Source organism: Hylobates moloch, unplaced genomic scaffold (assembly GCF_009828535.3).
Source record: "Hylobates moloch isolate HMO894 unplaced genomic scaffold, HMol_V3 SCAFFOLD_8, whole genome shotgun sequence".
NCBI lineage: Eukaryota > Metazoa > Chordata > Mammalia > Primates > Hylobatidae > Hylobates > Hylobates moloch.
In genome coordinates this window covers 88,824,221-88,848,615 of record NW_026652283.1, presented here as the reverse complement: position 1 = coordinate 88,848,615, position 24,395 = coordinate 88,824,221, and the positions used below count along the sequence as shown (strand labels likewise).

Here is a 24,395-nt window from a genome sequence, read left to right as displayed (position 1 = left end):
TCCTGGAAATGCTGACAGATGCTGACTGCTTGCTTTTCAGGCTCTGGAATCTCCAGCTATGGAAATAACCCCCAAGATGTCCCCAAAGCCTTTGAGGATTGTATGCAAAAAGTCAAGGGGCAGGTTCCATCCCACCTCCACGGATCCACCCCCATTCACCTGGGAGCCACGGCTGGGATGCGCTTGCTGAGGTAAAGGCTAAGTGGCATAAAGGAGCCCATTTGACCAAAATAACCAAGAATGTGTTGAATCTTGCCAAGAATGTAATTCTATTTCTGGGAACAACCCTCGCCCCCCAGAAAGAAGCCCATATTCTGCCATAAATTTGGGCTTTAAAGGTTGGGAAACTTTTTGTCTTTATTTTAATACCCAGAAAGAAACAGTTCTAAAATTGTTTCCCTCTCCCTTGGTGATTTTACTGAGAACTTCAAAAAAGAGAGAGGTCATATGAAATCTGCTCATGGGATATAACTCTAGTTCTTTGAAAAGTAGTTGTTTTGACAGTTGGTATTTTGACACCTGTGAACAACCAGCTAAGTTCCGTAGTAAGTACAACCCATAGCTATGTAGCTTCCGCTTGTGTACAAAATACCACTGAAATCGGCTTTAAAACAATGGCATGTCTGCACCTCAAATCAGTCAAAGCTTTTGGAGTTGTTATGAAGCATCTCATTTCACTCACTCAATTAGTTCCTTCTAAATTTGTAGTCATGGCTTTTAGCCCAGTTGCATTGTTTTTGAATGTCTTTTCTCTTTTTTCTCCATTATAGCATTTCCTTGACCTTGAAATTTAAAAAAAAAATTCCAAAAAGAAACATCAAACTTAAATCTACTGAGTAGAGGCTACTCCAAGTGTTGGAATAAGGTTTTATCACAAGAAAACAACACTCATTCTGCTTCAGAGGCACTTTATCTACGATTCCAAGCATGCAAAATTATCTATGTCTGAGCATTAATACAAAAAAGAACAAACAGAGCTCCTTTAACATGATAATGAAATCATGATGTGCTCTCCGTTAGACTAGGCCTTTTCCTTATAGTCTCATAATTCTTGTTTCTAATCTGATTTCCTGGTTGACCACGCTGAATGTGGAAGGAAGTCAGATTTCTCTGCTCACTCTTGGAATCTGCAGTGTATTTCTAAATTATTTCATTTACGTGTATTAGAAATGATCTAAAAACTCCTTCCTTTTGCTTTTTTTTTCTTATAAAAACAGTTCTTCCAAAAAGGGTGGAACTGAAACCACATAATCTCAGAGAATACAGCAAGGCGGCCCCTTTACAGGCTATTAATTCCATGGACCTAAAATCCTCATCTGCTGTAGTGGATGCTTCCTTAACACGACACGTGTGGAGCCACTTATAGAAAAGCCAGCGGCAGGATGTGCTCATGAAGTTTTCAACTTGGAGACTGAATGCTTAGAGCTTAGTTTGTGAAATCCTTCTGCTTTCACTCTATTCAATTCCCATTTTCAGACTGAATTTCCCATTTCAGAATACATTAGGATGCTGCTTACTCTCCCTGGGACTTGACTTCAGGTAACAAGTTTCAAAACAGGACCTGAGCAATACCAACAATATGAATGGGATAAGTGACTACAATCAGGGAGAAATACTGGTCCAATTCCATTAAATGTCTGTAAAAGTTACTCTAAAATATCTTTGCTTTACCAGTAGTGTTTGTACATATGTAAACTTCTTGGTTGAACCGGCTCTGAACTTATGACTTAAGTAGACTTCTACTACTCTAAAAACAAAAACAAAACAAACAAACAAACAAAACTTAAGAACTGACTTTTTCTTGGTTGCTTTCTTAAGAACCTGACTTTTTCTTGGTTGCTTCCCCTCCCTCCCCCAGTCTTTCAGTGAGAAATAATTAAAATGCTCTGCAATTTACAGCTCATGACAAAAACCATGGAACAGAAAGCTCACCTCTTAGGAAAAAATGAATGTCTCCTTTGAATAAATTAAGTACTAACTCTTTCTTGTAAAACTGTTTTCTAATGATGATCTATTTCTTCTGAGGAACTAGCTGATATTTTAATTACTAGACAAGTAAAATAGAAAAGAAAACAATTAATGAGAATTAGCTGGATGAGAATTGATGAAACTGGGAAAACTCTGAATTATTTTCCAAGCAGTGATAATTGGCCACTGAATTGGAATGGATCCTGCTTATAGCCTTGCTCTTTCTTCTTCCTGAGCCAAGAGTCAGCCAGTGCCCCTGGCTTTCTTAACCCATGGATGAAAGACGAAATAATCTCCCAAGTGAGCTTTCTTTCATAGGATAAAATGGCAGCAGATGGATGCCATAACATTCTGTCACCAGGGATAGAATACTGTGTTTCCACTCGTCTAAGAGTCAGCACACCAATGGTTTTTCAATCCAGTGACAGCCATGATGACTGTCATATCCCTTCATGCTGAAGCCCTCCCAGAGAGTGAAGCAGAAACAGCTAAAAACTCAATGTTCTTCCTTTCCCCCTTCCTACTAAGCTTCCTTTCCTTCTGGTCAGATGAGGGTTCCTTCATATGGTGCCTCCAAGAGATTATTTATGCCACTCTTATGCCTTCATCAATCCCCTTTCCTCTGCTGATCTAAGACAGAGCAATGGCAGTTAAATAGGAGGCTCTTTTGATACATGAACAGATGATATGGATGGGGAGAACAAATTGTACTTATACTGAAAGCAATTTTCCTGCTTGGCAGCTTGACAGGTAACAAGTGCGTCCTGCCTTCACAGTTGCCCCAGAAGGCTTCAACTTGCAAAAGGGATTGTGGTGTATAGCACACATCTGGAAAATCATTCATCCCCACCAGCAGGGAGATGGTGAAGTTTGCATTTTCACCTGAGTGAGACTATGTATTTTAAGACTGTATTGTCTGGGAACTCAGACTTGTTTGTTCTGTGCCTTGTACAGGTTGCAAAATGAAACAGCAGCTAATGAAGTCCTTGAAAGCATCCAAAGCTACTTCAAGTCCCAGCCCTTTGACTTTAGGGGTGCTCAAATCATTTCTGGGCAAGAGGAAGGGGTATATGGATGGATTACAGCCAACTATTTAATGGGAAATTTCCTGGAGGTGTGTGGAAACAAATGCATGGTTTTTAATTTTACTGTTTATCCTATCCCCTGTGAGTGATAGCCTAAGTAGAGGTACATGCCATCAGGGATATCTGTCCTGTATCCCTCCTATCATGTAATGCATTAGGTAAATACCTACGAGGCAATAGCTAAGAAAGACATATATAGCTGGGGAGAAAACATGGTCATAAACAGGACTAAATGCTAGGAAGGGAGGGAATCTCCTCACTTTACTAGCTTGTAAGAAATTGAAAGGGGTGGGATCTAAATTTAACACTGGGCTATGGGTCTTTGGGAGGGCAGCTGAAGAATAACCCTTCAGAGAGGCTCCATGACCATCTGAAATTTACAAAGCCCTCAGGAAGTCTGCATCCCTAAGTCCCCAGAGACAGGAGGAGGTCTTCACTCTGTGTTCCCAGGTCTCCTCACAATCCAATCCCTGCACTCCCTGCTCCCTTGGTGCAGAGGAAAGTTGACTCCAAGAGACAACTGCCATGTTACAGGGGGCACAAAACAGGAGTTACTCAGAGCATATCCAGCCCAAGACCTATTTTGTTCCCCTTCAAATGTATTTTAAATTTTTAAATAATTACCAACAATTAACATTTGGGAAATTTCACATAAAAATCCATACTTCTAGCTTCTTCTGACCTCTTCACTCCTCCCAAAAATCAGAGGAACTGGTCACAGTAGACTCACATTCCCGCACGGTAATGGGAACAGAGTGTAACTCGTGGACTCTCCAGTTTGCCACAGACCCCACCAATCCCTATTATACACCTAATCTACTTCACTCATTTATTACTTACCTATGTTACCTGCCCAGCTCCTGTTAAGCATTTGAATTCACCACCTCTGAAAGAAAAGGAGAGAATTGGCCTCACATGCTCTCTCTGTCCTACTTCTTAGTAATAGGAGACGAGGCTTGGGTGGAGAACTCTGGGCAAACAGAGATGGTGCCTTTAGCTTTCTTTCTCACTTCCTTTTCCCATTGTGCAGAAGAACTTGTGGCATATGTGGGTGCACCCGCATGGAGTGGAAACCATGGGTGCCCTGGACTTAGGTGGTGCCTCCACCCAAATATCCTTTGTGGCAGGAGAGAAGGTGGATCTGAACACCAGCGACATCATGCAGGTGTCCCTGTATGGCTACGTGTACACGCTCTACACACACAGCTTCCAGTGCTATGGCCGGAATGAGGCTGAGAAGAAGTTTCTGGCAATGCTCCTGCAGGTACTTGAGTCGGGGGTAGGGGGTAGCAGGTGTTCTCTTGAGGGTTTGAGCTGAGGGGAGAATGCCCTGCCTTCTGGGGTCTGTCCTCTCCACTTCAATTGAAAGGTAGATGGAAATAACAGCATTTTCCAATTTACTCCTGGGGGTCCAAGTCCCTTTCCTCTCTCTCTCTTTCTTCCCCTCCCTCTCCCACTCATGTTGCCCACTTGCAGTGAATTTGAGTAAGAAGTCTAGGGAAGTTCCAGAGCTTCAGATGTTTTGTAAATGACTCAAGACCTGGAATCCCTTTATGGACACAAACTGTTTTAAACCAGGAGCTAAATAAGCCTGAGAATTTTGAGACTCCCCTGGGTGTAGACAAAATAATGTTAGTGGTCACAAGAGAAATGTGTGCTGAAGGGGGAGAGGGCAGAGCCCTTCCCAGGCTCAGCCTCCTTTTAGATGGGTCTATATTAGGCAGGCTTGATACCCTTTATACGGCGGAACTTTAGAGCAACCACATTCCATCATGTTGATCAGTAATTCATTTGGTAAGTGTTCCAGGGCCCAGAAGGTTAATTCAGGCATCAGCTAGAAAGCTGTTGCTAATATTAAACTCAACATTACGCAGTGTGTGTTCATGAGGGCACTAACTCCACAGGTGAAACCCCAGACCCAAACGCCAGTGCTCAGGGGACATCAATCTTAGCCATGGCTGGGTGGCTGAGAAGATGGGCCTTGACTACCTAGAGGGGTATGAGGAAATCAGAAGCCACAGATCCTGGCTTCTTATGGGACTCAAAGGCAGGGGAATCAGCCTATGAACAAAATGGACACAACATCAGTAGGTTAACTCACATTCCTCCAACCTACTTTGATAACTGAACACAGGAACAGACTCTATCCTGCAGAGGAGTTGAGGGGATCACAGAAGTGCATCTTCAGCAGGACTCACAACTTCAGACCCCTGCATTTACCCAGTGTTCATGCAGGGTGGGTTGTGGGAACTCAGCTTCCAGTTCTGGCCCCTCCCCCAAACATCTCCCCAATCCTCCCAGAAATGGCTGAGGCCCCAGGACACATGCATGGGACATTTATTGTCAGGAGAGTCTGAGCACTGCCTGGAAAGGACAGATGTAAGAACCCTGCAGACAGCCCTCAACTACTCTTCTGTAGTAATCCACGCTCACACTGCTATAAAGTAATACCTGAAACTAGGTAATTTATAAAGAAAAGAGGTTTGTTTAATTGGTTCATGGTTCTGTGAGCTGTACAGGTTTCTGCTTCTAGGGAGGCCTCAGGAAACAATCACAGAAGAAGGCAAAAACAATCATTAACTCAGAAAACAATCTGGCCGGGCGCGGTGGCTCACGCCTGTAATCCCAGCACTTTGGGAGGCCGAGGCGGGCGGATCACGAGGTCAGGAGATCGAGACCATCCTGGCTAACACAGTGAAACCCTGTCTCTACTAAAAATACAAAAAATTAGCCGGGCGAGGTGGCGGGCGCCTGTAGTCCCAGCTGCTCAGGAGGCTGAGACAGGAGAATGGCGTGAACCCCGGGGGGCGGAGCCTGCAGTGAGCCGAGATCGCGCCACTGCACTCCAGCCTGGGCGACAGCGAGACTCTGTCTCAAAAAAAAAAAAAAAAAAAAGAAAACAATCATAGTAGAAGGCGAAGTGGAAGCAAGCCCTTCTTACATGCGGGAACAGGAGGAAGACAGAGAGTGAAGGGGAAGGTGCCATACAATTTTAAACAACCAGATCTCCTGACAACTCACTCACTATCACGAGAACAGCAAGGGGGAAATCCACCCCCATGCCCCAATCACCTCCCACCAGGCCCCTCCTCCAACACTGGGATTACAATTTTACATGAGACAAAGCCAAACCATGTCACCTTCCATGGCTCCCATCCCAACTTCCACCTCCCTGCCCAGTCAGCTAAACCAAACCCTACAGGTAACTCAATCAACCCTCCCTATCAGGGGTCTCAATACTCACCACTCATCCCCACTTGCTCATCAAAGTAGTTCAACCAACATGCTTCTTTCTTTCTGGGAGAGAAGCTCTGGAAAATCCTCTTTTCTCCAGCTCCTTTTGTCTCTAGCAATGCTTAATGTCCTTTGCTCCAGCTCTGACCCTAGCAGGGGTAGAATGTGGAGGCTCAGGTGAAATCCTCCTTTTTCCAGGGTGAGTGAGGATCAGAGAGGCTAATCTTTTAAATTTGGCTGGCCCTGTGGAATGTGTGTGTTTCTGTCTGTCTGCGTGCCTCTGTGTGTTTTTGTACTCATACAATGTTTACTAAAGAATGATTATCTATGTATCCAGCAGTCCACAGAAGAGAAGTAAATACCTTTCTGAGGTCTAATTTAGGCTTGAGAATGCCAGTCTCCAAATGTGAGCCCAGCACTAGCCGTGGAGAAATGAGCACCCAGCCTCTCACAGTCAGCTCACAGGGACAGGGACACATGTCTTCAATTTGCCTGGTAACCTCTAGATGCCTGATAGGGTGGCTCTGCCCTTGGAGGTTTCTGACTCATGCAAGAGGAGAGACCCAGATGAGATGAGGATTACTGACAAATTCATGTCAAGACCTGCCTGACCAACAGTTTCATAGGTCAAATATGTATTGCCAAGCCCTGACTTGGAAGGTTCACACAGATTATTGCATCGTAGACACTGACTGAGTAAATTCCATCAGTCTGGATCTTGTTTCCTCATCTCTAATATAAGGAACTATGTAGTGTGGTGAGAATGATAGCTGGATACGTACTTTGCAAGTTACTTTCTTATCAATAAGTCTCCAGTCACCTTAGAGCTGAAGTCTCACTCTGACAACATGTTAGATATTAGGAATGTGCATTCACTTTCTTTCTTTCCCTTTTTAAGTAAGAAATTTTTCTTCTGTTTTTAATGTAATATATATTCAGTGAAAAACATTTAGAAGATGCACACCAAAAACTATAAAGGATTTCTTTAAAAACAGAATTAACCACTATTAACATACTATTGCATTTTCTTCCATTTTTTATGTATGAATGTGTAAAAACTTGGCTTCATATGGTATATATAATTTTATATTTACCTTTTATTTTACCTAACCATATATTATGATCATTTTCCTGTGTTGTTAATGTCCTTTTAAAATATGATTTTTTATGAGAGCATAATATTCCAAGTACCATAACTTAAAAAGAAAAAAAAATGACCATTCGGTTATGAAAGAAACTACATTCTTATTGTAAAAATTTAAAACCATAGAAAGAATGTTAAAGTAAAAATGAAAGCTCGTCCTTCCAATCCCATTTACTGAATGCCATCACTGGTCAAAGCTTAATACGTTGTTCTTCTACACTTTCCAGGTCAGTATATTAACTTATTTTCTTTACTATTTACTATCCCATAATCTATCAATCATACCCTCCCTCATGGACATCAGGCTATGTCCTGTTTTGTTGCTACAACAATAATATAATAAGCCTTCTTACTCATATAATCTTAGTGATTTTATTTCTGTAGGATAGGTTCAAAGGACAGGTGTATTTTTTTATTTAAATGAACAAATAGGTAATCTTCCAACAAAATTAAAACCATTCAGATTACCACCCATGTTGTGATGATTTTTTGAAATAAGCTTCAGGAATTCCAAAACATTCTAATAATAAGTACTTAGATAATGAGGATCTGTTTCTGGATTTTCCGTTCTATACATTCATTATTCTATTTTGAGGCCAATATTATGTTGTTCTACTTGCAAAAGTCTATTTTTCTACTCTCAGATGTTTATTTTGAACTTCAAAGTCATTTGAAGCTATAACAAAAAAGGAAGTTTTTTGTTGAGATTGTGATTGCAATTCATTGATTCATATATTAATTTGGTTAAAATGTGCTTATTAGTGACATCAACAATTTCTATCCAGAATTATACGATGTATTTCCATTTATTTAATTCTTGGCTTGTATCCTTCAATAAAATGTATAGTTTTCATCATTGGTTCTGTACCTCTGTTGTTAAATGTATTTTCTTTGTGTATATTTTTTAAGCTTTCTATCACTATTGAGAATAGTTTCTATCATTGTTTTTTCCAGTTTTAACCAGTTTTACTCTAAGATCAGATTATGCTGTAGTTTTCTAGTGGACTTTTCTCCCTCGAGCCCATTGACTGACTTTTTCATGACAGTACCCTGCAAACACTAAGCTCAGTGAAGACTGTTGAATTCCTGAACTTGGCACATTGGCAAATTATACTTAAAGAATGCCATAACAAAAATTCAAACACACAAAAAAAGAAAAGAACTAATATTTACTAAGCTTTTCCTATGTACTAAGTCAGAAATAATTTATGTTATCTTGTTTCTTCTCTGGGCCAAGCCAGAAATAATTTATAGTTTTAATCATTTTAAAAGTATAAATCTCCCTTCAGACTATACTAGAAAAGAAAAAAAGTACAAATCAGATTTGGAAGTAGATATTACATAGCCAATTGATTAATTTGATATTTTTTTCTTTTTTTTTTTTTTTTTTTTGAGATGGAGTCTCGCTCTGTCGCCTAGGCTGGAGTGCAGTGGTACGATCTCGGCTCACTGCAAGCTCTGCCTCCCAGGTTCACGCCATTCTCCTGCCTCAGCCTCCCGAGTAGCTGGGACTACAGGTGCCTGCCACCATGCCTGGCTAATTTTTTCTATTTCTTTAGTAGAGATGGGGTTTCACTGTGTTAGCCAGGATGGTCTCGATCTCCTGACCTCGTGGTCCGCCTGCCTCGGCCTCCCAAAGTGCTGGGATTACAGGCGTGAGCCACCACGCCCGGCATATTTTTTTCTTTCAACCGATATTTCAGCCATAGGGTGACCCAAGTATGATATGCTATAGATTATATGTAACAATTTTTGAAAATCATAGATTTTTTTCATACCATAGAGGCAGAAAGGGGCTTGTTTGCCTCTTTCTCAGTCAGATGAAGATCTTTCTGGAAAACACTCATTTGGATTATATTTGATGAATGTTAAGCTTTTTTTTTTTTTTTTTTTTTTTTTTTTTTTTTTTTTTTTTCCCAGGCTGGAGTGCAATGGCGCGATCTCGGCTCACTGCAGGCTCCGCCCCCCGGGGTTCACGCCATTCTCCTGCCTCAGCCTCCGGAGTAGCTGGGACTACAGGCGCCCGCCACCTCGCCCGGCTAATTTTTTGTATTTTTAGTAGAGACGGGGTTTCACTGTGTTAGCCAGGATGGTCTCGATCTCCTGACCTCGTGATCCGCCCGCCTCGGCCTCCCAAAGTGCTGGGATTACAGGCGTGAGCCACCGCGCCCGGCGAATGTTAAGCTTTTACAGGATTTTTGCAGAATCTTGTCACTGACCTTTGTTAAACAATTGCACTACTTGAATATGTACCTCAGTTTCCTTATCAGTAAAATGAAAGGGTTGGGCTAAATGTCTGAGTCAAGATTTTACTGTAGGGTGGCCAGGTGCAGTGGCTCACATCTGTAATCCTAGCACTTTGGGAGGCTAAGGCAGGAGAATCTCTTGTGCCCAGGAGTTTGAGACCAACCTGAGTAACACAGAGAGACCCTACCTCTACAAAAAAAAAAAAAAAAAAAAAGATTAATTTAAATTTTTTTTTTTTTTTTTTTGAGACTGAGTCTTGCTCTGTCACCCAGGCTGGAGTGTAATGGTGCAATCTCGGTTTGCTGCAAACTTCACCTCCCGGTTTCAAGTGATTCTCTTGCCTCAGCCTCCCGAGTAGCTGGGACTACAGGTGCATGCCACCAAGCCTGGCTAATTTTTGTATTTTTAGGAAAGACGGGGTTTCACCATGTTGCCCAGGCTGGTCTCAAACTCCTGACCTCAAATGATCTGCCTGCCTCACCCTCCTAAAGTGCTGGGATTACAGATGTGAGCCATCACACCTGGCCAAAAGAAAAGATTTTACTGTAGGGGAAGCAGTATGCCTTAGTGGCTTAAGTTGAACATAGTTCAAATCCAATTCCTTAGAAAAGGGAGTTCATAAATTGAATCAACAACATTTAGGACTTTAGCATAAAATAGAGTATTTTGCACCAGTAGATTAAAGATCGAACAGTCATACGGAAAAAGTAAAGCCAAGTCTCTGAGTCTTTAAATCAAATAAATTGCAATGGATAAAAGATTTATATGTGACAAGGATATTTGTTTATAATGGCAAAATGATTGGGAACCACCTCAATGTTCATCTAGATGATATTCCTTAAATAAAGTATGGTTTATTTGTACAGTGGAATACTATGCAGCTACTAAAAAAAAATAGGCCACTGTATAAGTAAAATGAATGGAAAGATCTCAAAGATATATATTTTTAAGTAAGAAAAGCAACGGGTAGAATGGGGTATATAAACTGCTACCATTTATGGCTTTAAAAAAAGAAAAGCATGGGAGAAAAAAATATATATGCATGTGCATGCCAGATCTTTGGAAGGATACACAAAAACTGGCAATAGTGATTGTTTCCAGAGAGAGGCCTGATGGCTGCAAGTGGATGAGAAGGAGACTTCACTTTCATATGTTTATTTGTACCTTTTGGATTATTTTGCTAGGTGGATAGGTGATATTCTACTTAAAATGATACATTATATATATCCATTTTCTCACCAAGTGAAGTTCATAAAACCTGGTTCATAGGGCTATCATAAGAGCTGGATCAGATAATGTGAGAGAGAGCCTAGCGCTATGCCTGGTACAAGCTAATTGTCACACACACACACACACACACACACACACACACCCTTTTCCCACCCCTACTTGAATTATCTAGACAACCTGTGATCACAGACATGCTGACACAGAATGGTATTTTTTGTCTCTCTCTTGGCATTGGAGGGTAGTGATAGAGAGAATTGATTTGCAAAAGGGAAATATTTGGCTCTCCACAAAAAAAGTGGTTTCTAATACCTTACTCTTATATCTACAGAATTCTCCTACCAAAAACCATCTCACCAATCCCTGTTACCCTCGGGATTATAGCATCAGCTTCACCATGGGCCATGTATTTGATAGCCTGTGCACTGTGGACCAGAGGCCAGAAAGTTATAACCCCAATGATATCATCACTTTTGAAGGAACTGGGGACCCATCTCTGTGTAAGGAGAAGGTGGCTTCCATATTTGACTTCAAAGCTTGCCATGATCAAGAAACTTGTTCTTTTGATGGGGTTTATCAGCCAAAGATTAAAGGGCCATTTGTGGTAAGAGCAAAACCTTCTGGAAGATTCCTTTCTTTCCCCATTGAATATTTATTTCTCACCTTTTGGTTTCTCCTTTGCTGACCTGTTAGCCACCTTCTTATTCCTCACCCATAAACCTTTCTATTATACCCCATTCTGAGAACTAATTTCCTTCTGTATTACTTATTTCCAGGCTTTTGCAGGATTCTACTACACAGCCAGTGCTTTAAATCTTTCAGGTAGCTTTTCCCTGGACACCTTCAACTCTAGCACCTGGAATTTCTGCTCACAGAATTGGAGTCAGGTCAGTATTTAAAGAGAAGGGATCAATGTCGGTACAAAAAATGGTAGACTCTATTCTACGTGTGTATATTCTGAATTTAGCCTTTATGCTCTTCTATTTCCATCACATCTGTAAAATAAAAGGAATAAGGGAATCTACTCCCACACCTGTGTTGTGAATTAATGTTATAACTACATGCACAATGGTTAGAACAATATTTGGCATAAAATAAGCACTCAATGAGTTTAAAGATTAGTATATTGTGATATTATATACGGATATTTTCATAATTATATTGCATGATTATATGATTGTATTATAAAGTATTTTCTATTATGAAATTATGAGTGATAAGATTCTTTAAAACATGACTTTTAACCCAAGGTGTTCATTTTAAAACATACCTGCCTGCCCTGCCTCTCAGATGTTTTAAACCTTTCAGCTCCCACTGCTGCTCCCCAAATTTGATGAGATATACGCCCGCTCTTACTGCTTCTCAGCCAACTATATCTACCACTTGTTTGTGAACGGTTACAAATTCACAGAGGAGACTTGGCCCCAAATACATTTTGAAAAAGAAGTAAGTCAAAGCACAAATCATTTTCTCTTCTTCTTCCCAAAAGAGGTTTGTATGTATGTGTGTGGAACAAATGTAGAAGGTAAAAGGGTATTGAGTTAAACTCACTGGGTGGAAGCTGATCAGACTGATTCCTTGTGAGTTTCCCAGAAGAGGTCGTGGAGAATTTAGAGGAGTTGCTCATGGGTGTCCATTCTCCTGGAAAAGACTGGAAGCCAAGGGCGAATGGACTAGGCGGTCCTGGAGGGCAGAGACCTGTCAGTATCTTCATATTCCCAGCACTCAGCACAAGGGATAGAGCCCAGAAGGTGCTTAGTAAATGTTTGTTGAATTCATAAATAAGTATGTTAAGGATATGAGACTTTTCATCCTGAAAAGAAGCTTTAAATGTAACAGTTTTTTAAAGAGGATAGTAACTAATTCTTCTCCATTTTATTCAGATGTCAGAGTAAGATACAGGCCTTAGGGCCTAACGGATTTACATTAGCATTAAATAAATATTTTCTCTTTGAATGAACCTGAAGTCATTATATTTACTGACAAAGATTTGGGGGATAGGGAAGATATTCTTAGGTCAGGGTTTAATATATTTAAAAATATGTATATTTATAGATATCTATAAAAACATACATACATATATGATGGTCAAGTGACCAGAATGGTCCAAAGTTGGAATCACAGCTGTCACCTGGTGACAGGTGAAAGGACCTCCATACCTTGTTTTTAGGCAGGGGTAAGCCTTGTGAATATGTTCAGCCAGCACTATGTTCCCCAGGTTCCAGAGAATTTTCCCATTTCAGCAATAGCTGATATGAAGCCTGAAGGATGTCTGGAGTCAGCCTGTTCAATACCAGCTTCAGCAATAATTAGATTAAACCAATCAATATCCTGCATTAGGCCTCTGACTATCTACTTTTACATAAATAAAATCGAGTCATCTACAAAAAAATAGGGATGTCTGGAGACACAAGGACTGTTGGTAGCATGTACTCCCTAAGCTTTGCTTCTAATGAATCTAATTACCAGTAAAGTATATTATAAGAATGGAGAATGACTTTCCATTTGAATGCCAGTTTGAGTTGACATAATATTCTAAGTTAAAAGTTTCCTTTTTTTAATTATAAAGAATTTTGTGTCCAGCCAAATTAGTATTTAAATGTGAAGATGTAGGCTGGGCATGGTGGCTCACACCTATAATCCCAGTGCTTTGGGAGGCCGAGGCAGGCGGATCACCTGAGGTCAGGAGTTTGAGACCAGCCTGACCAACATGGAGAAACCCCGTCTCTACTAAAAATATGAAATTAGCCGGGCATGTTGGTGCATGCCTGTAATCCCAGCTACTCAGAGGCTGAGTCAGGAGAATTACTTGCACCTGGGGGGTGAAGGCTGCCGTGAGCCGAGATCATGCCATTGCACTCCAGCCTGAGCAACAACAGCAAAACTCCATCTCAAAAAATAAAAATAAAAATAAATAAATAAAAATGTGAAAGTGTAAAAAGACTTAAGAAGATTTGCTGCACAAAGACTTACAATGAAAATATTTTTGGTGGAAGTAATAAAATAAGAAGAGAAATAAATCCAGGAGATGTTACAAAAACACTGAAAGTAGGAATAAATGATGTTGTGGCTTAAAATTTACATTAAAAAGGCCGGGTGCTGTGGCTCACGCCTGTAATCCCAGCACTTTGGGAGGCCGAGGCAGGTGAATCACTTGAGGTCAGGAGTTCGAGACCAGCCTGGCCAACATGGCAAAACCATGTCTCTACTAAAAATACAAAAAATTAGCTGGGTGTGGTGGCATGCGCCTGTACTCCCAGCCACTCAGGAGGCTGAGGCAGGAGAATTGCTTGAAACTGGGAGGTGGAGGTTGCAGTGAGCCAAGATCTCACCATTGCACCTTAGCCTGGGCGAAAGAGCAAGACTCCATCTCAAAAAAAAAAAAAAATTATATTAAAGAAACAGAAAACGAACACTAAAGAAAAGTATTAAAAAAAAAAACTCCATTCATATGACTCAAGTATGGAAAATATCCACATGATAAGGGTGTGGTAAGGAGTTATAAGATACAGGGACATAAGAGTAACCTAAAATTCTCTTCTTGTCAAAGGGAACACAGAGATATCTTTTTCTTTCTTTTTCTTTTTTTTTTTTTTGAGACGGAGTCTCACTCTGTCGCCTAGACTGGAGTGCAATGGTGTGATCTTGGCTCACTGCAGCCTCTGCCTCCTGGGCTCAAGCAATTCTCCTGCCTCAGCCTCCTGAGTAGCTGGGATTACAGGCACCCACCATCATGCCTGGCTAATTTTTATATTTTTGTAGAGACAGGGTTTCACCATGTTGGCCAGGCTGGTCTTGAGCTCCTGACCTCAGGTGATCTGCCCGCCTCAGCCTCCCAAAGTGCTGGGATTATAGGCGTGAACCACCATGCCTGGCCACAGATATCATTTTTAAGGAAGGAAAGAAGAAAAAAAATATAGAAAAATAGCACTAATTGAAAATTTAAAAGTAAGATATTAGAAAGAAGTGTAAATATATTAATAATCACAATAATTATAAATGGACTAAACCTACCAGTTAAAAGAGATGTCAAATTGAATTTTTAGAAATCAAGCAGGTGCCATTTATAAGAGAAACGTCGTTCAAGCATAAAGACATGGAAAGATTGAAAGATAATTTTTTTTTAAATTATCAAACACTACCCAAAAGAAAGCTGGTATAACTATTTAATATCTGGCAAAGCAGTCTTTAAGACCAAGAGCCTCATTCTAGACAGAGAGGGTTACAACATAATGATAAAATGTTCACTTCACTATGAAGATTGCAAAGGTGAAACATTTATACACCTAATAAAACACCCTAAAAACATGTAAAGCAAAAATGGATAAACTACCAGAATAAATTGACAGTCAGCTTCCCATTTGGGCTGATTTTCTATTCTTAGAAACTGGTCCTGGGATCAGTAAACCACTCATTAGCCTCTTTATCTAGCCACAAACACTCCTGTGCTCCTGGACAACAGGAACACTTTCACTGTTATTAACTGTGCCTTCTTCACTCTTGGCTGTGACAAGATTATGAGGATTTGTTCTTTTGACTATTTCTTCTGCAGCACTGGAGGTGAGATTCCCCAAGCCTTTGTGGCTACAGTGTGGTGTCTTAACTTGGGCAAGTCCTTTGACCTCTTTGGGCCACAATTTCCCATGGGAGCTTTGTGAGGTTGATAGTGGTATGCCTCCGGTATGTAATTGCAGCCTTGAGCCTTGCCCTGAGAACTGAGCCATCTCCTCTACTCCACAGGTGGGGAATAGCAGCATAGCCTGGTCTCTTGGCTACATGCTCAGCCTGACCAACCAGATCCCAGCTGAAAGCCCTCTGATCCGTCTGCCCATAGAACCACCTGTCTTTGTGGGCACCCTCGCTTTCTTCACAGCGGCAGCCTTGCTGTGTCTGGCATTTCTTGCATACCTGTGTTCAGCATCCAGAAAAAAGAGGCACTCCGAGCATGCCTTTGACCATGCAGTGGATTCTGACTGAGCCTTCAAAGCAGCTCCTGGAGTCCAATGGCTGCTTACTCAGCCTGGGTGGCACCAGGCAATGCAGGTGAAGTGGCTGCCTTCAGGAAATACAACTAACTAAAATCAAACACCTAGGTCACGTGCCTCTCAAATACTGATTTCTGCCACAGCACCTCTTGGGGCGTCCCTTGGCTATTCTGTGCATATTGTTCTTCAGAGACCTCACTACCCATGTGCTGATCTATTGGGGAACAGAGAAGAGACAGGCCATCAAGGTCAGGCTCTTTAAGTCCCCCAGAGGAAGAGTAAGTTGAGAAGGTATCAGTTTAATGTTGAAGAATTGACCTCAGGGCTCAGTTTCCATTTCCCTCCCTCAGTATTCTTCCGGGCAAGATACCCATTAAGCATTTCGCCAATCAGATATCTCATTTTATAGTTTTTTCCCATTGGTCTTTAACCAAGACTTTCTTGTAGCAATCTCGTAAGCAGTGAACCCCCTCAGATCAGTAGAATATAGTATCTGGGGGAGAAGACTTACTTCCTTCAGGGCAGCGGCCACAGCCAGGCTTCTGTCATACAGGTGGATCCCGAAGCACAGAGACATAAAAAAGGTCTCCCAGAAAACTATAGACCATTCTCCAAGTGGAATTCCCACTTAGGGCTCTGGTCACTAGATTGCAACCTGTGTGTTTGTCATCCTCCTCATCTCACCATTGTATTGCTATGCCCTCCCATAAAAACACATTGATCCCTAGCAAGATTATTGCATTCCAGATTTTACTGCCTTTGCTAGGCTTTTGCTTAGCAAAGGGCTGCCCTTCCATTGTTATCATGGTGTATATATTTTTGTCACCATTCCCACAAGTATACTTGTTGTCATAGAACATCCTACTCTGTGATTTACTAACCAATTACTTTCCTAGATCACAGACCTCTCTGCATAGTAGTCATAGGTCTTGACTTTGGGGAAAGAAAAGGAAGCTGCAGGAATATTTATCTCCAAAGTCAAATGAGAAAGAACTCCAGCAAATCCAATGGCTACAAACTAAAAATCAGCATTATTTCATATTGCTGTTTCTTAGCTGAATATGGAATAAAGAACTATTATTTTATTTTGACTTGCAATGGGTGTGTGTGTGTTAACTTGCATATGGTACTCTTTCTCCTAAGGACCCTAGGTGATATTTATGAGAGAAATTTTTTTCCCTAGCGAATTAAGAAACCCATTCATTAATATCACCTTTATTCCAGAGAGTTCAAAGTGCTTTTACTTCGATAAACCTTAGACTGCTTGAGATTATTAAGTCAAGCATTTCTGTACCTTATTTGAAATTCTAAGCCTCTGTGAGGCCACAACCTGACACTCAAATCTTGGTTCTCATCCAGAACGGCTACTCCTATCCCAAACTGTACCTTTGCTCCCACCATCCTCTCTACTATATTGTAGATCATCCTCCCACCCATCCAAATCATGTATGTTTCTCAAGGTCCAGTTCCTTTGTGTAAGTCTTCCACAAAGCTTTCCTTGCACATACATACTATGCTCTATCTCCTGGACCACTTTTTCAAAACCAGCCACGTAAGTCCTCATATTGTTATTTATCTTGGCATATGTGTACAGCTTATTTCTAAAAGACAGAGTAGGCTACTTAAGGGCAAAGCCTATTGTACATCACTCCTCATTTATTCAACAGACATCTAAAAACACCTATTAAGGCTGATACCTTTTAGGTGTGATTTTGGATTTGGACATATGCTATGAACACAGTATTTATTCATATTTGTTGATTGAGGTTGTTTCCATGAATGACTAAGAAATGGGCAGTAAACTATAGAGATAGCAGGGAAAAAACAGCATCCAAATCACCAAGAGTTTGCAAGAAAAAAAATTGTACGTGCAAGAAAGAGAGCCAAAGCTCCATGAAGGCAAGTCCTAGTCAACATTTCTAACTCATTTGGGAAGTTAGAATAAGCTGAGGTACTTCAGGTTTTCTGACACACACCGAAGAATTTTTGACTGGGTGCAGTAGCTCACACCTGTAATCTCAGCCTTTTGGGAGTAGCTGAGGCAGGCGGGATTGCTTGAGCCCAGAAGTTCGAGAGCAGCCTGGGAAACGTGGCGAAACCTCTTCTCTCCAAAAAATACAAAAATTAGCCAGAAGTTGTGGGAACACTTGGAGTCCCAGATACCTGGGAGGTTGAGGCAAGAGGATTGCTTGAGCCTGGGAGGTGGAGGTTGCAGTGAGCCGAGATCATGCCACTGCACTCCAGCCTGGGTAACAGAGCAAAACTATCTCTCAATCTCTCTCTCTCTCTCTCTCTCACACACACACACACACACACACACACACACACACACACACAAGAATTTTTATAGACAGACCATTGTGAAATCTGCAGTTCAAGTGGCATATCTAGCACTGTTACTGTGGTGAACAGAATTCTCCTTCGCCCTCTGGTGTTACTCCAATTATGTGGTTACATTGTCACATGGCAAAAGGATTTTGCAGATGTAATTACAAATCAGTTGACCTTAAAATGGAGAGCTTATCCAGGTAGGCCTAACCTCACCACATGAGCTCTTTAAAGGCAGAGCATTTTCTCCAGAAGAGGAAGTCAGAGATTCAAAGCATGAGAAGAATTCCACATGCAGTTGCCAGCTTGAGGATGGAGGGCGCTGTGCACAAAGGCCCTAAGTGCAGCCTCTAGAAATTAAGAGCAATCCCTGGCTGGCATCAACAAAAAACCAGGAACCTCAGCCCTACAGCTGCAAGGAGCTGGATTCTGCCAAAAACCTGAGTGAACTTGGAAGCATATTTTCCCCCAGAGCTTTCAGATTAAGAGTCCAGGTCAGATCATATCTTGATTTCAGCCTACTGAGACCCTAAGTGGAGAACCCAGTTGAGCCCACTCTGACTTCTGACCTACAAAACTATAAAGTAACAAAAAGATGACGTTTAAAGCCACTAAATTTGTGGCAATTTGTTACACAGCCACAGTAAATTAATACAACTATGGAACCCCAAACCCCAAAGTTCCAACCAAACCAAGTCTTTTGATTTGAAATATGTGGTGAAGATAAAAGTGATGAGTAGCACAAATAGCGTCTATTCCTAATCACAGCTATGTAAAAAAAGCATGGGTTCAGAGGTAAAAGTACGTGCCAGCATTACTCAGTCACTGAGTCATTTGGGGAATAGGGATTGGGGCTTGAGCTTTGGGCCTGGTTGAGTCTAAAACCCATTGCATAACTTTGCCTTTCACACAGAAAGGCAGTATCATATAGTAGTTAGGAATTTGGCTTTATATTTCCGTAGTCTAACATACCCATTCACATACAGACACCTGATTTATAACAGAGGTGTCACATCAGAGCAGTGGGAAAATGCAGGACAACTGGATATCTTAATGGAGAAAAAATGAATTTGACCCTTTCCTCACTCCACTTGCAAGAATTGTTTCCAGGTTGCTTAAAGACCTAAGTGTGAAAAACCTATAAAGGTTTACAAGAAAATGCAGGAGAACATTTTTAGGATACTGGGTAAGGGAAGGGTTTCTTAAACACTACACAGAAAGTATTAACCATAAGAAAATATTTAATACATTAAAATGTAAAACTTCTGTTCCTCAAAAAACATCATTAAAAGAGTGAAAAGACAAGCCACAGAGTGGAAGAAGGTATTTACAACATATATAACTGATAAAGGACTACTTTCCAAATTACATGAAGAACACTTACAAATCAGTAAGAAAAAGGAAGATGATTCAATTTTTCTAAACAGGCAATAGTCTCGAAAGACACTTTTCAAAAGGAGACAACTGTCTAATAAACACTCGAAAAGATGCTCAATCTCATTATTGGGATAATGCAAATTAAAACTACAGAGAAATAGTACAATATGCTCATTCGTTTAGCAAAACTTAGAAGTTCGACAATACCAAAATTAGTGAGGATGTGGAACTGGAACTCTCCTATACTGCTGTAGGAATGTAAATTAATGCAACCACTCTGGAAAATGGAGGTATTGTCTAATAAAGTTGAAGAAATTCCAGTCCAAAGTATACACCTTAGCGATATATAGTCTTAGATATACCAGGATACATGCCTAAGAATGTTTTAAGCAGCAACCAAGATGCCTATCCCATGGAATAGATGAATAAATAAATAGCGATATAGCCATACTAGAAAATACTGTACATCAATGAAAACAAAAGAACTACATAATAAAAAGGTTTTGTTTTTTTGTTTTGTTTTGTTTTTTGTTTTGGGATGGAGTCTCGCTCTGTTGCCCAGGCTGGAGTGCAGTGGCTCAATCTTGGCTCACTGCAACCTCTACCTCCTGGGTTCAAGTGATTCTCCTGCCTCAGCCTCCTGGGATTACAGGCATCTGCCACCATGCCCAGCTAATTTTTGTATTTTTAGTAGAGACAGGGTTTCACCATGTTGGCCAGGCTGGTCTCGAACTCCTGACCTCGTGATCCCCCCGCCTTGGCCTCCCAAAGTGCTGGGATTACAGACGTGAGCCATTGCGTCTGGCCTAATACAAAATTTAAAAACAGGCAAAACTAAACACAGAAAGTTAAACGCTAAAGCAAAGCAAGGAAATTATTACTCTGAAATTTGGGAGGTGACGGAGGCTGTATCTGGAAAAGGATAAATGGGTGTCTTAGGCTGCTTGAACTGCCATAATAAAATACTATAAATTGAGTGGCTTAAACAACAGAAATTAATCTTCTCACAGTTTTGGAGCCTGGGAATTCCAACATCAAGGTATCAGCTGACTAATTCCTGGTGAGGGCTCAATTCCTGGCTTGCAGATGGTGGCCTTTATGCTGTGTCCACACGGCCTTTCCTCAGCTCTCAGGGAGAGACAGCGAGAGAGAGAGAGAGAGAGAGCACTCTGGGATCTCTTCTGACAAGGGCATTAATCCCACCATGAGGGCCACTCCTTCATAACCTTGTCTAACCCTAGTTATCTCCCCTCTCAAAGGCTCCATCTCCAAATCCTACATTGGGGGTTAGGGCTTCAACATATAAATTTGTGGGATCACAAATATTCAGTTCATAACAACAGGGCTTTTGGGGTGACAGTGTTATTCTACAACTAAGTAGTGGTTACAGATGTTCCCTTTTTCAACCATTTATACATCATCTGTATGTCCTATTCTACAATATAAAGTCACGGATCTGGGTTAACTCAAGAATTTTCTCCTTATTACCTCTATGGTTTTCATCATGTCTTTCAGTCTCCTTGAGTCTTGACTTCCTCCATATATAAAACAGGCATAATACCTACCTCATGGGAGAGTTAAGAGAAAATACAGCACTTAGCCAGTGCCTGGCATGGATGTAGCCAATAAATACAAGTTTTAAAACACATTTCTTTCACCCATTTACTTATTCACTCATCATACTTTCACCAAAAGTCTACTGTGCAACAAGCCCTGAGCTAAATGACTAAGGGTGTAATAGAAATGAGACAACTGTCTTTCCTCTTGAAACATGAGACTTGGATGCCCTCTGTTGGAGCTATGGAAAAAATTCTTCCCAGGGTGAGCCTCCCGCCCCTTTTTTAAACCTCCCTAAAGGTGTTAGAAAAAAAAATCATTAGTTCAAACATATTTTTAATAGTATAAAATAAGGAGATAATTGGAAATCTGAACATTGAATATTATCAAGGAATTCCTGTTAATTTTTGTTTAGGTAAAATAATGGAACCGGCCTGGTGCCATGGCTCATGCCTGTAATCCCAGTACTTTGAAAGGCTAAGGCGGATGGATTACTTGAGGTCAGGAGTTCGAAACCAGCCTGGCAAACTTGGTGAAACCCCATCTCTACCAAAAAATACAAAAATTAGCCGGGTATGGTGGTGCACACCTGTAATCCCAGCTGCTCGGGAGGCTGAGGCAAGAGAATCACTTGAACCTGGGTGGTGGAGGTTGTAGTGAGCCGAGATCATGCCACTGCACTCCAGCCTGAGCAGAAGAGCAAGACTCTGTCTCAAAATAAGTAAATAACTAAATGAAATAATGGTATCTTGGATTTTTTTTTTCCAAGAACCTTTGCTGTTAAGATCAATGGTCCTCAACCTTTTTGGCACTAGAAACCGGTTTCGTGGGAGACTATTTTTCCACGGATAGTGGGGGGCTGGGTGGGGAGGCACAGATGGTTTCAGGATGAAACTGTTCCACCTCAGGTCATCAGGCATTCGATTCTCATAAGGAGCAAACCTAGATCCCTCACACACACAGTTCACAATAGGGTTCACGTTGTTGCTGATCTGACAGGAGGTGGAGCTCAGGTGGTAATGCTGGTCTGCCCGCTGCTCAACACCTGCTGTGTGGCCCGGTTCCTAAACAGGCCACGGACCAGTAATGGTCTACTGCCTGGCTGAGGGTTGGGGACCCCTGGTTTAGATACTTGCTGAACTGTTTCCAGATGAAATGATATGTCTGGCGTATCAGTCAAAGTTCAACCAGAGAAATAGAGCCAGTATGAAGAGATCTATTGCAAGGAATTGGCTTGTGAGACTATGGGGCTAGCTAGGCAAGTCCTAAATCCATAGGGCAGGCCGTCAGGAACAGCAGGCTGGAACCCTCAGGCATGAACTAAAGCTACAGTCCACAGATGGAATTTCTTCCTTCTCAGAGAAGTCTCAGTTCTGCTCTTATGGGTTTTCAACTGATTTAATCAGGCTCACCCAGATTATCTAGGATAAGTCCCCTTAAAAATCTACTAATTATGGGCAGTAATCACACCCACAAAATACTTTCACAGCTACACCTAGATTAACAAATAACTGGGTGCTATAGTCTAGCCAAGCTGACACATAAAATTGACCACCACATCTGTGAATTGATTCAAAATTACAGGGGAGGGAGAATGTAGGGGTAGAAATGGCCCATACTTTGATGGTCCTTGAGGTTGGGGTGATGAGACATAGGAGTTTATTATAGTATTCTGTCTGCTTTGTGTATGTTTACAATTTTCTAAATAAAAGTTAAAATATATATTTTGAGGCCGGGCGTGGAGGCTCACGCTTATAATCCCAGCACTTTGGGAGGCTGAGGCGGGCGGATCACCTGAGGTCAGGAGTTCGAGACCAGCCTGACCAACCTGGAGAAACCCTGTCTCTACTAAAAATACAAAATTAGCTGGGCATCGTGGTGCATGCCTGTAATCCCAGCTACTTGGGAGGCTAAGGCAGGAGAACTGCTTGAACCCGGAAGGCGGAGGTTGCGGTGAGCTGAGATCATGCCATTGCACTCCAGCCTGGGCAACAAGAATGAAACTGTCCCCCCCAAAAAAAAAAAAAATATATATATATATATATACACTCAGAATCTCACTGCTGTATATTTGATATTTTTCTGTCTGAATCTTTTTCTCTACACATTTGTACATAGTTAAGATCATGCTGGAATTACAATGTTATATTTCATACGTTCATAGCATTATACCATTAGCATTTTCAGATCTCATTAAAAATTATTCCCAAATATCAAACAAAATGATTAAGAACTCAGGCTTTCACATCACAAAAACCTGGTTCACACATCTTAGTTCTGCTGTTCATTGTTGTGTGATCTTTGTCTAAAAATCTTAAGTTTTCTATGCCTCAGTTTCCTTTAATACAGACATTCAATTCAACTCCCTGTTCATTTGTTCATTCAACTAATATGGATTGAATTCATCCTCTGAGTAACATCCTGTGTAGGTGGCGTAACTCCACCAATTAACAATGTAGACGAAGTCCTTGCTTCAGGGAGCCAACATTCTAGTGGGGGAGGCAGACACTAACCAACTAAATACACACTGTACAGGGGATTATAAGTCATCTAGAGAAATATAAAGAGGAGTAAGGGGAAAGGAAAGTGCCAGGAGCATGAGATGGGGATGCCATTAGGTCAGAAAAGTCTTTTCAGATAAGGTGACGTCTGAACGAACATGGAGAACGTGAAGGAGTCGGCCATTTGAACATCTGGAGGAAGACCATTCTAAGCAAAAGAGACCACAAATACAAAGGCCATTGTGATTGGAGCAGAATAAATGACTGGAAGATGGGGGAGATAGGGTAAGGGAGTTAAGAGGGAGTAGAGGGTGCAAGGGGGCCCCATTTAGAGTTCTGAACAAAGGAGGGGTATGTGGCTTCTGTTTCTAGTTACAGTGATAAAAAAACAAAGGAGACAAGAGCAGAAACAGGAAAACCAGTTGGTGGGTGATTTTAATAATCCAGATGAGAAATGCTGATAGCTTGGACCAGGTTGGTAGCAGTAGAGGCTGTGAGCAATGGTCAGACCCCAGATATATGTGAAAGTAGAGCCCACAGTGTTTGCTGATGAATGTACATGGAGTGAGAGAGAAAAAGAGGGGTTAAAAGTTATTCCAATATTTTTGCCTGAGTGACTGGAAGGATAGAGTTGCTATTAAATGACATATGAATACGGCAGGGAGAAAGGGTTTAGTAAGAGGAAGGTTAAGACCCAGACTATTTTCTTAGAAAAACAAAAACTGTTTATATCAGCACATAT

The 24,395-nt window shown here is 41.1% G+C and overlaps 1 protein-coding gene and 1 long non-coding RNA gene across 6 annotated transcripts in view; one reads left to right on the top strand and one right to left on the bottom strand.

The window, feature by feature from the left end:
* Nucleotides 1-17,100, top strand: part of ENTPD3 (ectonucleoside triphosphate diphosphohydrolase 3) — a 46,173-nt gene extending 29,073 nt beyond the window's left edge. For 2 of the 3 annotated variants that reach the window (XM_058441972.1, XM_032162000.2), the window contains exons 5-11: nucleotides 41-191; nucleotides 2,923-3,082; nucleotides 4,084-4,317; nucleotides 11,237-11,509; nucleotides 11,682-11,792; nucleotides 12,214-12,351; nucleotides 15,646-17,100. In XM_058441972.1, the coding sequence (XP_058297955.1) occupies nucleotides 41-191; nucleotides 2,923-3,082; nucleotides 4,084-4,317; nucleotides 11,237-11,509; nucleotides 11,682-11,792; nucleotides 12,214-12,351; nucleotides 15,646-15,882 (1,304 nt within the window). In that variant the 3' untranslated portion in view covers nucleotides 15,883-17,100. Of the gene's footprint in view, nucleotides 1-40; nucleotides 192-2,922; nucleotides 3,083-4,083; nucleotides 4,318-11,236; nucleotides 11,510-11,681; nucleotides 11,793-12,195; nucleotides 12,352-15,645 lie in introns of all 3 variants that reach the window. The other variant, XR_009214387.1, reaches the window with a different exon arrangement.
* LOC116473634 (uncharacterized) overlaps nucleotides 1-24,395 on the bottom strand; it is a 223,686-nt gene that overhangs the window by 181,483 nt on the left and 17,808 nt on the right. The window lies entirely within an intron of this gene.